Source organism: Pleurodeles waltl, chromosome 11 (assembly GCF_031143425.1).
Source record: "Pleurodeles waltl isolate 20211129_DDA chromosome 11, aPleWal1.hap1.20221129, whole genome shotgun sequence".
NCBI classification, from domain to species: domain Eukaryota; kingdom Metazoa; phylum Chordata; class Amphibia; order Caudata; family Salamandridae; genus Pleurodeles; species Pleurodeles waltl.
Genome location: NC_090450.1, coordinates 932352563 through 932369040, shown reverse-complemented (window position 1 = coordinate 932369040; position 16478 = coordinate 932352563). Strand labels below are relative to the sequence as shown.

General features: G+C 45.6%; 1 protein-coding gene across 11 annotated transcripts in view; it reads left to right on the top strand.

The window, feature by feature from the left end:
* The window catches only part of NCOR2 (nuclear receptor corepressor 2), a 1084598-nt gene that overhangs the window by 1007199 nt on the left and 60921 nt on the right, over positions 1–16478 (top strand). For 10 of the 11 annotated variants that reach the window (XM_069215021.1, XM_069215023.1, XM_069215022.1 and 7 more), the window contains one exon: positions 15195–15416. In XM_069215021.1, coding sequence (XP_069071122.1) covers positions 15195–15416 — 222 coding nt within the window. The remainder of the gene's footprint in view (positions 1–15194; positions 15417–16478) is intronic. The other variant, XM_069215026.1, reaches the window with a different exon arrangement.

Genomic DNA, 16478 nt, shown 5'->3' with positions numbered 1-16478 from the left:
GGCAGCGTACCATGGGGTGTTTATGCACAGTGAACCCTTAGAAGAGGATTTTCTTTTTAACACCTTATCCTCCACTCACTCAAGATATCAGTGCCTCCTAGTGCTACCTGGCATGATTAAGCATGCAGATCAAATATTCAATGAGCCAGTCAAAGCTAGGGTTATAACACCACACATTGACAAAAAATATATAAACCTGCACCTTCAGACCCTGATTATATTTCCCACCAAGTTCCTCCAGACTCAGTGGTAGTGAGTGCCGCCAGAAAGAGGGCTAATAGCCAGTCAGGGGATGCACCTCCCCCTGACAAAGAAAGTAGGAAATTCGATGCTGCTGGCAAGAGGGTAGCAACACAAGCTGCTAACCAGTGGCAAATTGCAAACTTGCACGCCTTGCTAGCAAGGTATAATAGAGCCCACTGGGACGAGATGCAGGAACTCATACAACACCTGCCAAAAGCACACCAAAAGGGAGCACAACAGGTTGTAGAAGAGGGTCAGGCCATAAGTAACAACCAAATACGGTCTGCCCTTGATGCTACAGCAGCTAGAAGCGTGAATACTGCCATCACTATATGCAGACATGCATGGCTACATTCCTCTGGTTTCAAACCAGAAATACAGCAGGCAGTGCTCAACATGCCTTTTAATAAAAAAAACTCCTGTTTGGCCCTGAGGATGACACTAACATAGAAAAACTCAGAAAAGACTCCGACATGGCCAAAGCAATGGGAGCCTTATGTACAACACCCTACTGAGGCTCCTTTCGTAGGGAATAATTTAGAGGGGGATTCAAGCCACAATCCATAGAGGCTTCGACCTCCCAGGCAAAACAAGGGCAACAGCAGTACTAGAGAGGTAGATTTAGAGGTTCTTATAGAGGCCAATACTTTGGAACCAGAGGCAAGTTCTAGGCCTCAAAACACTACCCCATCTAAACAGTGACTTATTTACCATCCGTCAACCCCACACAGCTCCTGTGGGGGGCAGACTGCAGCAATTCCACTCCCAATGGCAAAATATCACCACAGATCAATGGGTATTGTCAATTATCCGCAATGGCTATTGCCTAGAATTGATTTCTACCCCCCAAACATTTCTCCACGTTTTCACAAACTGTCCCCAGAACACAGTGTTCTATTACAGCAAGAAGTACAATCGCTACTACTAAAACAGGCAATAGAATTGATCCCACATTCTCAACAAGGAACAGGAGTATACTCACTATACTTCCTCATTCCCAAAAAGGATGGCACTCTCGGGCCCATCCTAGACCCCATCCTAGACCTCAGATCCCTAAATCTATACATCCTGTCAGAACACTTTCACATGGTAACTCTGGAGGACGTCATTCCACTACTACAAAAACAAGATTACATGACTGCCTTAGCTCTCAAAGATGTGTATTTCCAAATACCCATCCACCCAGCTCACAGAAAATACCCAAGGTTTGTGATATCAGGAAAACACTATCAATTTGAAAGTTCTGCCATTCGGCATAACAACAGCTCCAAGGATTGTGTCAAAATGTCTAGTGGTATTAGCAGCCTACCTAAGAAGGCAACACATGCATGTCTTTCCATATCTATACGATTGGCTAATAAAATCAAGCAATTTTATACAATGTCAACAACACACTCAATACACAATAGAGACCCTACATACACTAGGGTTCACTCTCCACTACCAAAAATCCCATCTTCAACCAGAACAGGTGCAGCCTCACCTAGGTGCTATTCTCAATACGCAAAAAGCCTTAGTTTATCCAAATACACAAAGGATACAAGCTTTCCAAAATCTCATACCAGAAATGCAGCCAAATCAACAATACACTGTTAAATTTATCATGAAACTATTAGGAATGATGGCATCCTGCATAACCAATAGTACTGCATGCAAGACTAAACATGAGCACACAACAACAGTGCCTCACACAGCAATGGTCTCAAGCACAAGGTCAGTTGCAAGATCTAGTCTTGTTAGACCGCCAAACACACAAGTCCTTTCAATGGTGGAATCTCAGCAATTTAATGAAGGGGTGGTCATTTCAAGACCCTGTGCCTCAAACCACAATAACAATAGAGGCATAAATGATAGGCTGGGGACCTCATCTCAACAACCTTACCATTCAAGAGGAATGGGGTTATATCAGCAAAATTATCACATAAACCATTTAGAATTATTAGCTATGTTCCTTGCCCTAAAAGCATTTTGACCCCTTCTCAAACACAATACTGTTTTGATAAAACAGACAATCTGACGACCATGTATTACCTGAAGAAACAAGGCGGGACACAATTATCTCAACTGTCCCTTCTAGCCCAAACAATATGGAAATGGGCAATTCACAATCACATTCATCTACTAGCAGAATACATTCCAGGAATACACAATCAGTTAGCGGATCTCCTAAGCAGGACACACCAACAGATACAGGAATGGGAGATCCACTTTCAGGTACTTCAACAGTACTTTCAAAAGTGGTGAACACCAGAAATAGACCTATTTGTAACAAGCAAAAACGCAAAATGCAAAACTTCGCATCCAGACACCCATATCCTCTATCCGAGAGCAATGCTCTATGGATCAACTGGTCAGGGATATTTTCTTACGCTTTTCCCCCTTTCCCACTACTTCCCTTTCTGGTCAACAAACTATGTCAGACCTCTCTCACCATGATACTCATAGCCCCAACATGGGCACAACAACATTGGTACACAACACTCCTAGACCTGTCAGTAGTACCTCACTCCAAACTTACCGGATTTGTTAACACAAAACAGAGGACAAATCAGACATCCAAATCCCAGTGCTCTCAACTTAGTGATTTGGCACCTGAAGCCATAGAATTTGGATACTTACAACTTTCTTTAGAATGCATGGAAGTTCTCAAACAAGCACGCAAGCCTACAACTAGGCAATGCTATGCTAACAAATGGAAAATATTTATTTGTTACTGTCAATCTAAAAATACTGATCCACTTACAGCATCAATACAAGATATTGTATGCCATCTACTTCATTTGCAGAAGTCAAATCAAGTCTTCTCATCTATTAAAATCCATCTTACTGCAATAATCGCATACTTGCAAACTATTCAACATACCTCTCTCTTTAGAGTCCTGGTTATAAAAGCCTTCATGGAAGGACTAAAACGTATTATTCCACCTAGAACACCACCTTTTCCTACTTGAAATCTCAATATTGTACTCACCAGACTAATGGGCCCACCCTTTGAACCCATGCATTCTTGTGAGATTCAATTCTTAACATGGAAAGTTACTTTCCTAGTGCCTATTACTTCATTGCGAAGAGTTAGTGAAACACAAGCATTCACTCTTGAAGAACATTTTTTCCCAAGTACACAAACACAAAGTTGTACTTAGAACTAATCCAAAATTTCTGCCAAAAGTGGTATCACCTTTTCACATAAACCAAACAGTGAAATTGTCAGTCTTCTTTCCACAGCCAGATTCAACTGCAGAAAGCCCTTCACACTCTTGACCTTAAAAGAGCTCTAATGTACTATGTAGATAGAACAAAATAATTCAGAAAAACAAAACAGCTTTTCGTTGCCTTTCAACAACCACATAAAGGAAATCCTATCTCTAAGCAAGGGTTGGCAAGATGGATTGTTAAATGTATACAAACATGTTACATTAAGGCAAAAAGACAACTTTTAGTCACACCTAAAGCGCAGTCCACTAGGAAGAAAGGTGCATCTATGGCATTAAGCAACAGGCCAATGTAGGTCCAGCTGTCTTAAGAACATTATTTCAGACAACTCCAACTCCTACAGGCTAGCCACCACATTTTTGGGGGGAGAGTAACTGCTTTGTAGTCTATGCATAGCATGTGTATCTGCAGCTACACATGTGTAAAGAAATGGCTCCCTGTTGCAGTTACCCCCCACTTTTTGCCTGATACTGATGCTGACTTGACTGAGAAGAGTGCTGGGACCCTGCTAACCAGGCCCCAGCACCAGTGTTCCTTCACCTAAAATGTACCATTGTATCCACAATTGGCACACCCTGGCATTCAGATAAGTCCCTTGTAACTGGTACTTCTAGTACCAAGGGCCCTGATGCCAAGGAAGGTCTCTAAGGGCTGCAGCATGTCTTATGCCACCCTAGAGACCCCTCACTCAGCACAGACACACTGCTTACAAGCCTGTGTGTGCTAGTGAGAACAAAATGAGTAAGTCGACATGGCACTCCCCTCAGGGTGCCATGCCAGCCTCTCACTGCCTATGCAGTATAGGTAAGACACCCCTCTAGCAGGCCTTACAGCCCTAAGGCAGGGTGCACTATACCATAGGTGAGGGTACCAGTGCATGAGCATGGTACCCCTACAGTGTCTAAACAAAACCTTAGACATTGTAAGTGCAGGGTAGCCATAAGAGTATATGGTCTGGGAGTCTGTCAAACACGAACTCCACAGCACCATAATGGCTACACTGAAAACTGGGAAGTTTGGTATCAAACTTCTCAGCACAATAAATGCACACTGATGCCAGTGTACATTTTATTGTAAAATACACCACAGAGGGCACCTTGGAGGTGCCCCCTGAAACTTAACCAACTATCTGTGTAGGCTGACTGGTTCCAGCAGCCTGCCACACTAGAGACATGTTGCTGGCCCCATGGGGAGAGTGCCTTTGTCACTCTGAGGCCAGTAACAAAGCCTGCACTGGGTGGAGATGCTAACACCTCCCCCAGGCAGGAGCTGTAACACCTGGCGGTGAGCCTCAAAGGCTCACCCCTTTGTCACAGCCCAGCAGGGCACTCCAGCTTAGTGGAGTTGCCCGCCCCCTCCGGCCACGGCCCCCACTTTTGGCGGCAAGGCTGGAGGGAACAAAGAAAGCAACAAGGAGGAGTCACTGGCCAGTCAGGACAGCCCCTAAGGTGTCCTGAGCTGAGGTGACTCTGACTTTTAGAAATCCTCCATCTTGCAGATGGAGGATTCCCCCAATAGGGTTAGGATTGTGACCCCCTCCCCTTGGGAGGAGGCACAAAGAGGGTGTACCCACCCTCAGGGCTAGTAGCCATTGGCTACTAACCCCCCAGACCTAAACACGCCCTTAAATTTAGTATTTAAGGGCTACCCTGAACCCTAGAAAATTAGATTCCTGCAACTACAAGAAGAAGGACTGCCTAGCTGAAAACCCCTGCAGCGGAAGACCAGAAGACGACAACTGCCTTGGCTCCAGAAACTCACCGGCCTGTCTCCTGCCTTCCAAAGATCCTGCTCCAGCGACGCCTTCCAAAGGGACCAGCGACCTCGACATCCTCTGAGGACTGCCCCTGCTTCGAAAAGACAAGAAACTCCCGAGGACAGCGGACCTGCTCCAAGAAACGCTGCAACTTTGTTTCCAGCAGCTTTAAAGATCCCTGCAAGCTCCCCGCAAGAAGCGTGAGACTTGCAACACTGCACCCGGCGACCCCGACTCGGCTGGTGGCGATCCAACACCTCAGGAGGGACCCCAGGACTACTCTAAGACTGTGAGTACAAAAACCTGTCCCCCCTGAGCCCCCACAGCGCCGCCTGCAGAGGGAATCCCGAGGCTTCCCCTGACCGCGACTCTTTGAACCTAAAGTCCCGACGCCTGGGAGAGACCCTGCACCCGCAGCCCCCAGGACCTGAAGGACCGGACTTTCACTGGAGAAGTGACCCCCAGGAGTCCCTCTCCCTTGCCCAAGTGGAGGTTTCCCCGAGGAATCCCCCCCTTGCCTGCCTGCAGCGCTGAAGAGATCCCGAGATCTCTCATAGACTAACATTGCAAACCCAACGCCTGTTCCTACACTGCACCCGGCCGCCCCCGCGCTGCTGAGGGTGAAATTTCTGTGTGGACTTGTGTCCCCCCCGGTGCCCTACAAAACCCCCCTGGTCTGCCCTCCGAAGACACGGGTACTTACCTGCAAGCAGACCGGAACCGGGGCACCCCCTTCTCTCCATTCTAGCCTATGTGTTTTGGGCACCACTTTGAACTCTGCACCTGACCGGCCCTGAGCTGCTGGTGTGGTGACTTTGGGGTTGCTCTGAACCCCCAACGGTGGGCTACCTTGGACCAAGAACTAAGCCCTGTAAGTGTCTTACTTACCTGGTTAACCTAACAAATACTTACCTCCCCTAGGAACTGTGAAAATTGCACTAAGTGTCCACTTTTAAAACAGCTATTTGTGAGTAACTTGAAAAGTATACATGCAATTTTGATGATTTGAAGTTCCTAAAGTACTTACCTGCAATACCTTTCGAATGAGATATTACATGTAGAATTTGAACCTGTGGTTCTTAAAATAAACTAAGAAAAGATATTTTTCTATATAAAAACCTATTGGCTGGATTTGTCTCTGAGTGTGTGTACCTCATTTATTGTCTATGTGTATGTACAACAAATGCTTAACACTACTCCTTGGATAAGCCTACTGCTCGACCACACTACCACAAAATAGAGCATTAGTATTATCTATTTTTACCACTATTTTACCTCTAAGGGGAACCCTTGGACTCTGTGCATGCTATTCCTTACTTTGAAATAGCACATACAGAGCCAACTTCCTACATTGGTGGATCAGCGGTGGGATACAAGACTTTGCATTTGCTGGACTACTCAGCCAATACCTGATCACACGACAAATTCCAAAATTGTCATTAGAAATTGATTTTTGCAATTTGAAAAGTTTTCTAAATTCTTAAAAGACCTGCTAGGGCCTTGTGTTAGATCCTGTTTAGCATTTCTTTTAGAGTTTAAAAGTTTGTAAAAGTTTGAATTAGATTCTAGAACCAGTTGTAGATTCTTAAAAAGTATTCCAACTTTTAGAAGCAAAATGTCTAGCACAGATGTGACTGTGGTGGAACTCGACACCACACCTTACCTCCATCTTAAGATGAGGGAGCTAAGGTCACTCTGTAAAATAAAGAAAATAACAATGGGCCCCAAACCTACCAAAATACAGCTCCAGGAGCTTTTGGCAGAGTTTGAAAAGGCCAACCCCTCTGAGGGTGGCAACTCAGAGGAAGAGGATAGTGACTTGGAGGAAAATTCCCCCCTACCAGTCCTATCTAGGGAGAACAGGGTCCCTCAAACCCTGACTCCAAAAATAATAGTCAGAGATGCTGGTTCCCTCACAGGAGAGACCAACACCTCTGAAATCACTGAGGATAACTCCAGTGAAGATGACCCCCTGTTAGCCAGGATGGTCAAAAGATTGGCTTTGGAAAAGCAGCTCCTAGCCATAGAAAGGGAAAGAAAAGAGATGGGCCTAGGTCCCATCGATGGTGGCAGCAACTTAAATAGGGTCAGAGATTCTCCTGACATCCTAAAAATCCCCAAAGGGATTGTAACAAAATATGAAGATGGTGATGACATCACCAAATGGTTCACAGCTTTTGAGAGGGCTTGTGTAACCAGAAAAGTGAACAGATCTCACTGGGGTGCTCTCCTTTGGGAAATGTTCACTGGAAAGTGTAGGGATAGACTCCTCACACTCTCTGGAAAAGATGCAGAATCTTATGACCTCATGAAGGGTACCCTGATTGAGGGCTTTGGATTCTCCACTGAGGAGTATAGAATTAGATTCAGGGGGGCTCAAAAATCCTCGAGCCAGACCTGGGTTGATTTTGTAGACTACTCAGTAAAAACACTAGATGGTTGGTTAACTGGAAATGAAGTGTGTGACTATGTTGGGCTTTATAATTTGTTTATGAAAGAACACATTTTAAGTAACTGCTTCAATGAAAAGTTGCATCAGTATCTGGTAGACCTAGGTCCAATTTCTCCCCAAGAATTGGGAAAGAAGGCAGACCACTGGGTCAAGACTAGGGTAACCAAAACTTCCACTGGGGGTGACCAAAAGAAAGGGGTTACAAAAACTCCCCAGGAGAAAGTGGGTGACACTAGAAACAAAGAAAAAGAGTCCTCTGTAGGCCCCCAAAAACCAGAACAGGTGGGTGGGCCCCAAGACACAACCCAAAACAAAGGTGGGTACCAGGGTAAGAACTGGGATGCCACTAAGGCCTGGTGCCACAACTGTAAACAGTCTGGGCACCACACCAAGGACACTTCTTGTCCCAAAAACAAACCCCAGAACAAAATTCCTGGGGTAACCAGTGTAGCCATGGGAGATGACTCCTCAGATGAGGAGGTCTTCCTAGCCTTCAACTGGAAACAGGGCCCAACAGGTGAGTTGGAGATTCCAGAGGGAAGTAGACACTTCCACCACCTACTGGTGAATGGAATCCCAACCACTGCCCTGAGAGACACTTGTGCCAGTCACACTATTGTGCATGACAGGCTGGTGCTCTCAAACCAGTACATCCCAGGTGAGACGGCCAGGGTAAGAGTTAGCCTAGACAGGGTCACTAAGAGGCCTGTGGCTTTAGTGCCCATAGAAGTGGGTGGCACTCTTAGCTGGAGAAGGGTAGTAGTCAGTAAAGACCTCCCCCTTGATTGTCTCCTTGGAAATGACTACCCAGAGGTTAGTCAGAGCCCAAGAGAGAAACTGGTTCAGTGCCAGTCCTCTCCCAAGGATTCTGGAAGTCCTGCCTCTGCAGTAAATGCAAGCAGGCCCCAGAAGAAGAAGAAAAGAAAACAGAGTAGGAAGGGTGGACAACCTTTAGCCAAGGTTACAGCAAGCCAAGGAGATTCTGCTCCAGTAGGGGAGAACTCCAAAACTGGCCCTGATAAAGTCCAACCTGACCCACAAGAAGTCCTGGCTAGTCAGGCAACTGTTAAACCTGAGTGGGTGGCTCCTCAGCTAACAGAAGAAAGAGTGGAAGAAGGGTGTTTACTACAAGATGTGGTAACCCCCCTCTCTAATACAGCAGACAGGCAACCTGAACCCAAAGAGGCCTGTAACTTAGCCCCTTCCCTTTTAGGTGAAGAGCTAAAGGTGTGGTTCTGGGCACTGACAGCTGTCAGTGGCCTCTGCTGGGTGTTAGCCTTTATGGCTGCACTATCCTTAGCATGGTGGTCTGACCCCATGCCAAATAGCAAGTTAGGCCCCCTGACCCTATTGGTCATGGTGGGGTTACTCCAGCTCTGGGTAACCTCTCTGGGTAAGCTAGGGGTAACCCTGGCCAAGATAAGGTTAGCAGAGGTGGATACCTCTAAGACCAAAATAGAAAGAATGGGTGGAGACATTGAAGAGGCAGACAAGAGGCAATTCAGACTAGGTCCTATCACTGTGGAAGTAGGTCAGTTCCCCAAAGGGAATGACCTGAACAGAAGGATGTAAGGCAGAGTAGGCCCTGCAACTAACCAGCCTATTTCTCCTACTCTTCCTCGCCTGACAGACTAGGAAGACTCTCCCAGCTTGGGCTGAGTCTCCTGGCCTGTGGGCTGGGGGGGGCTTGTGTAAAGAAATGGCTCCCTGTTGCAGTTACCCCCCACTTTTTGCCTGATACTGATGCTGACTTGACTGAGAAGAGTGCTGGGACCCTGCTAACCAGGCCCCAGCACCAGTGTTCCTTCACCTAAAATGTACCATTGTATCCACAATTGGCACACCCTGGCATTCAGATAAGTCCCTTGTAACTGGTACTTCTAGTACCAAGGGCCCTGATGCCAAGGAAGGTCTCTAAGGGCTGCAGCATGTCTTATGCCACCCTAGAGACCCCTCACTCAGCACAGACACACTGCTTACAAGCCTGTGTGTGCTAGTGAGAACAAAATGAGTAAGTCGACATGGCACTCCCCTCAGGGTGCCATGCCAGCCTCTCACTGCCTATGCAGTATAGGTAAGACACCCCTCTAGCAGGCCTTACAGCCCTAAGGCAGGGTGCACTATACCATAGGTGAGGGTACCAGTGCATGAGCATGGTACCCCTACAGTGTCTAAACAAAACCTTAGACATTGTAAGTGCAGGGTAGCCATAAGAGTATATGGTCTGGGAGTCTGTCAAACACGAACTCCACAGCACCATAATGGCTACACTGAAAACTGGGAAGTTTGGTATCAAACTTCTCAGCACAATAAATGCACACTGATGCCAGTGTACATTTTATTGTAAAATACACCACAGAGGGCACCTTGGAGGTGCCCCCTGAAACTTAACCAACTATCTGTGTAGGCTGACTGGTTCCAGCAGCCTGCCACACTAGAGACATGTTGCTGGCCCCATGGGGAGAGTGCCTTTGTCACTCTGAGGCCAGTAACAAAGCCTGCACTGGGTGGAGATGCTAACACCTCCCCCAGGCAGGAGCTGTAACACCTGGCGGTGAGCCTCAAAGGCTCACCCCTTTGTCACAGCCCAGCAGGGCACTCCAGCTTAGTGGAGTTGCCCGCCCCCTCCGGCCACGGCCCCCACTTTTGGCGGCAAGGCTGGAGGGAACAAAGAAAGCAACAAGGAGGAGTCACTGGCCAGTCAGGACAGCCCCTAAGGTGTCCTGAGCTGAGGTGACTCTGACTTTTAGAAATCCTCCATCTTGCAGATGGAGGATTCCCCCAATAGGGTTAGGATTGTGACCCCCTCCCCTTGGGAGGAGGCACAAAGAGGGTGTACCCACCCTCAGGGCTAGTAGCCATTGGCTACTAACCCCCCAGACCTAAACACGCCCTTAAATTTAGTATTTAAGGGCTACCCTGAACCCTAGAAAATTAGATTCCTGCAACTACAAGAAGAAGGACTGCCTAGCTGAAAACCCCTGCAGCGGAAGACCAGAAGACGACAACTGCCTTGGCTCCAGAAACTCACCGGCCTGTCTCCTACCTTCCAAAGATCCTGCTCCAGCGACGCCTTCCAAAGGGACCAGCGACCTCGACATCCTCTGAGGACTGCCCCTGCTTCGAAAAGACAAGAAACTCCCGAGGACAGCGGACCTGCTCCAAGAAACGCTGCAACTTTGTTTCCAGCAGCTTTAAAGATCCCTGCAAGCTCCCCGCAAGAAGCGTGAGACTTGCAACACTGCACCCGGCGACCCCGACTCGGCTGGTGGCGATCCAACACCTCAGGAGGGACCCCAGGACTACTCTAAGACTGTGAGTACAAAAACCTGTCCCCCCTGAGCCCCCACAGCGCCGCCTGCAGAGGGAATCCCGAGGCTTCCCCTGACCGCGACTCTTTGAACCTAAAGTCCCGACGCCTGGGAGAGACCCTGCACCCGCAGCCCCCAGGACCTGAAGGACCGGACTTTCACTGGAGAAGTGACCCCCAGGAGTCCCTCTCCCTTGCCCAAGTGGAGGTTTCCCCGAGGAATCCCCCCCTTGCCTGCCTGCAGCGCTGAAGAGATCCCGAGATCTCTCATAGACTAACATTGCAAACCCGACGCCTGTTCCTACACTGCACCCGGCCGCCCCCGCGCTGCTGAGGGTGAAATTTCTGTGTGGACTTGTGTCCCCCCCGGTGCCCTACAAAACCCCCCTGGTCTGCCCTCCGAAGACGCGGGTACTTACCTGCAAGCAGACCGGAACCGGGGCACCCCCTTCTCTCCATTCTAGCCTATGTGTTTTGGGCACCACTTTGAACTCTGCACCTGACCGGCCCTGAGCTGCTGGTGTGGTGACTTTGGGGTTGCTCTGAACCCCCAACGGTGGGCTACCTTGGACCAAGAACTAAGCCCTGTAAGTGTCTTACTTACCTGGTTAACCTAACAAATACTTACCTCCCCTAGGAACTGTGAAAATTGCACTAAGTGTCCACTTTTAAAACAGCTATTTGTGAATAACTTGAAAAGTATACATGCAATTTTGATGATTTGAAGTTCCTAAAGTACTTACCTGCAATACCTTTCGAATGAGATATTACATGTAGAATTTGAACCTGTGGTTCTTAAAATAAACTAAGAAAAGATATTTTTCTATATAAAAACCTATTGGCTGGATTTGTCTCTGAGTGTGTGTACCTCATTTATTGTCTATGTGTATGTACAACAAATGCTTAACACTACTCCTTGGATAAGCCTACTGCTCGACCACACTACCACAAAATAGAGCATTAGTATTATCTATTTTTACCACTATTTTACCTCTAAGGGGAACCCTTGGACTCTGTGCATGCTATTCCTTACTTTGAAATAGCACATACAGAGCCAACTTCCTACAACATGCCATCGAACAGAAAATGTCACTTACCCAGTGTGCATCTGTTCGTGGCATGTAGTGCTGCAGATTCACATGCACCCTCCCCAGAAGCCTGTAGTCGTTGCAGTTTTTCTCTTTTGTACATATGTATATACATTTACATGGACATCTATTCTTACTTACTATTTCTATACAACATTTATATTGTTACACTCTATCACTCCTTCCTACACCCTTTTTGCGGGAAAATCTAACTACGGAGTCAATGCCCATGCACAGTATGACCGAGAGGAGGAGTCACTTGATCCTGTGACCCCGAAAAGACTTCTTCAAAGAAAAACAACTTGTAACACTCCGAGCCCAACACTAGATGGTGGAATAATGCATAGCATGTGAATCTGCAGCACTACATGCCACGAACAGATTTACAATGGGTTAGTGACATTTTCTATGTATTTATAGTTAGGAACTAGTTTCCATAGAAAAAGCATTTTTGACATGCCTGTATCTTTGACAAGGTTTGATGAATCTTCACAAAATGTCCCCCAAAAAAGTGCCCTCTAGGGTCTTGTTGTACATGAAAGGGCCAGAGATGGCGGGGGGGATGGGGGGGATTTGATTAATTCTCACTCTTTAGACACGTCTGCAGCCCGAACTGCTTAACGGCGTTACACCAAATTTGGCTGAAAGATAGCTTTTCGCCAGAAGATCACGCTTTTTGTTATTTGGTGTAAATCCGTTCAGCAGTTATTAAGATATTAAAAGAAATATAAATTTGTATATCTAGGTGGAGCCTTAGAAACAGATTTCATGGTGCGATCTGATTGGCTGTCAGCACTTCAACCAGAAAGTGCTGGCAGCCATCTTGAGACCAGTGTACATGATAGCACCCCATTGAAATGCTTTGTAGTGAATTGCAGGTTTTGAGGGTCACAAAGAGGAAAACGTATAAAAGATGATAATTTTTGTTCCAATATAAATCATTTGTTGATGATACCATACTAATTTTAGAAATTGTGCTGTGTTCTAAGGTGATTCTGCGCTGCTGGGATTTCATTAATCATTTTGGAGAGAAAATTGTTTTGCCATGCTTTTCCCATAGATGATATAGAAGGTGCTCAGAAGCAAAAACAAGATCATATTGACTGTAAATCCACACTATCGTTCTCAGCCGTATGAGAATGAAGTCTGACATTCTCAGTAAAACATGAACTTCCAACAGGAGCAGCCAGTCAGTCGATTCCCTTGTGTTCTACTGCAGCCTCCCAGAGTGTCCTAAAGAACAACTAGAGTCTTACTTATGACAAAAGTACAACACACCTGAAGCCATCTTGATTGAATCAAACTGGTCAAACGTAAAACATTTAACTAAAAAAGGATCAACATTATGGGTTTCATTTTGTCCTAGAAATTATGGTTAGTGATGTAGAAAGAAAAATTTGGACACGTTTTAAGTGAGTTCTCAAATATCTTTCTCTTATATTTCATTAAAACATTCTGACATACACACATGCACTTTCAACCCCAGTAGCTGACTGCCAGTTAAGTCCCTGGTGGTCAGTGGCTTTACTACAGTGGTCTAATGAACACCTAGAGTGCTAGCATTCTGAATATATGCCAAAAGAGGGACACATCTGAATGCCATCTAGATGGAATCAAAGTCAAAAACGGAAAGCATTTTCTACTGAGGATACTACAGTAAATGAGGAGATTAGAGAACCTCACAACAAATAAGTATTCCAAGATTCAAGCAGGAGACTCCCAATGTTTTAAGCCCAAAACGTTTGATTTTATCTGTCTCCTGCCTAAAATTTCCTCTTTTTCAATGTAAGTCAGTGGGGAATATCAGTTCCCCAGGTTTGTTTTTCAAAAATCTCCCTCTTACCAAGTTCAACATGTTGTCAAGAAGGGTACATTGGATCACAGAGGGTAGAAAAAGTGGGGTAGGGACATGGACTTGGATAACGGAGGGCAGGAGGAAAATGGGCAGGAGCACTGAACTGGCCTTACAGGGCAGGCGTCAGGGGTTGCAGCTGCACAGTACACCACACATGGCAAGCGAGATGGCAGTGCAGCACAACAGACCATGGAAAGCAATAGGGAGGGGGAAAGGCCATGAACATGGATATCAGAGAGCAGAGGAGAAAGAGGCAAGGGCAGCAAGATGACCATACCGGATAGTCAGGAGGGACAGTTGAATGAATGAACCATCATTTATAACAGCATAACATTCACCATTTGAGGTATCAAGGTGCTATAGCAGACACGGCCAGACAAACTCAAACACACTCATCTGTCCAAAACACAGTCAAGACCATCTCCCAACCCACCAGTGCTATCATCAAGCCAGCAATCCCAAACCTATTTAGGGAAAAGCCAGGTTTTTAGGTTTTTCCTAAAGCTATCCAGGTTCCTGTTCGCCCTAAGTTCATCCGGTAATTTATCCCATAACTGGGCCGCTTTCATTTTAAAAGGCCTCCCACCCACCCTAGCCTTCCTAAATCTCTGAGACTTGATTGTATCTTCATGGGGTTACATGGGTGAGTACCACTGAACTTTATGGTTGTTTCTGTTCTACCCAGTTTCCTTTATGGGCATGATGGTTTTTGTCCGCTGTATTTGTTTATGCTAATTTGGCATACATCATCACTTATTACCAAGTTAGGATCTTCACTGTTATGTCAAGTTACAGATGATCTCTGTCATTACCAGTCCCAAGATAAGTTCTTGTTAAGTATAACTGGTCCTAACTGCATGCTCGAATACTAACCAGATGGGGCCCTTGCCATTTGTTGTATAACATACCTACTGGAAACCTTATAAGGGGAGTCACTATGGCCAGAGTGCCCCCGTCATGCTCTCCTGTCACAGAACTGTGTCCCTTGGATGTCTAATATTTGCCTATTTTAGTACTAAACAGTGGGAACAGTTGTAAATGTGCACATAGTGATTGTACACTGTGAATGTCGCTTTCTGAACGCAAAATACAGAAATGAGTTGTTTCTGTATTCTCTTACTGATCCGTACTGGCCCTTGAAGCTTGTCTGGTTGCATTGCAAATCTTAACATATGACGGTGGTTTGTGGCTTGCAAGAATGTGCTGATGGTTTATTCTCTCTCTCTTCTTCTCTCCCCTCCCCTTATCTCTCCTAATGGTTCTGTCTCACCTCCCAGGGCCAATCAGCTGTAGAAGCCAGTCGGTCCATGAGAATTCCAGCAACAACATGGGGTTGGAGGCAATTATTAGGAAGGCCCTAATGGGTAAATATGACGAGCAGTGGGAAGAGCGCTCGCCTCTCAGTGCCAATGCTTTTAACCCTTTGAATGCCAGTGTGCCCGCTGCTATGCCCATAACCGCTGCTGAAGGACGGACTGACGAGATGCGCTCCTTGCCAGGTCTGCAGCCTTTTCCGTCTTGCCTTATCTCTAATGGTCATTAATTTCTTAATTTTTTCAAGCTCTTTGCTTTCAGTTTGCTAATACTGGTTTTGTGCAGGCTGTTGAGGTGCTTCTGCTTATCTCTAAAACACTTACAAATGCTGTTTTCTTTCCTCCTCACCTGTTTAGATAAAGGATATTGTGACAATAATTGCCATGTAATGAGTTCTATATTATTACAATTAGAATTGGTCAGCAGAGAAAGTCCTCACATCAAGCATGTTGCCCTGTCACAATGGTGCTATGCTCCATGGAGATCAGTTTGGGATTGTACAGAGAATCGTAACACAAAGGGTTTACTCAGAAGATCATGTCAAACTTAATTTTCTGTTACTGTGAAAAATAAAAATTGAATGCAGTAGATAAGATACCATTTATTTTTTACTGGCTCATTCCCAAAAAGTCTTGTTTAACGTTAGATTCAGTTTCAATTCACAATGTACTGGTTTTGATCCAGACCTTCGAGGAAGATCAGCCGAGCTAAAATTAAAGAAAATAAATAGAAAACAGTACGTAAATATATTTAATTAAGGGTTCATCCTCAACTTCAGCTTTGTTGCTCTTTTTTATTACTTAACCGAATTAGTACTGCAAAATAGAGTTGAAAAATATCAACCATTCTATATCATGTCAGAAACATTATTCCACCAGAGTATACTTAAAGCCAAAACTGAAACAAGCAGTTTGTGGTAAATGTATTTTGAAGATAGTGGGGAAAAGATAACAATGAGTATTAGTGTTTAGTTTGGGGAAAAGTATTGCACTCCACATCCTTTCCCTCTCCAATAGTCCATAAATAAAAAAAGTTGTTTTAAGAATACATCTGGCAGCTTTTCAAGAGAAATTTCCTATTCCTGCCCTCCCTGTCTTCATGTTCTGCTCCCATTGCCTATATGATAATTGAATTAGTTTAGCTTGTAATGTGATGGGCGTCATATTGGAGTGTGACCACTGTTGCCTCAGGTGTTATAAACCGAAGAATCCAGCAGAGTTGACCACTTTTTTTATCAGGTCAGTATA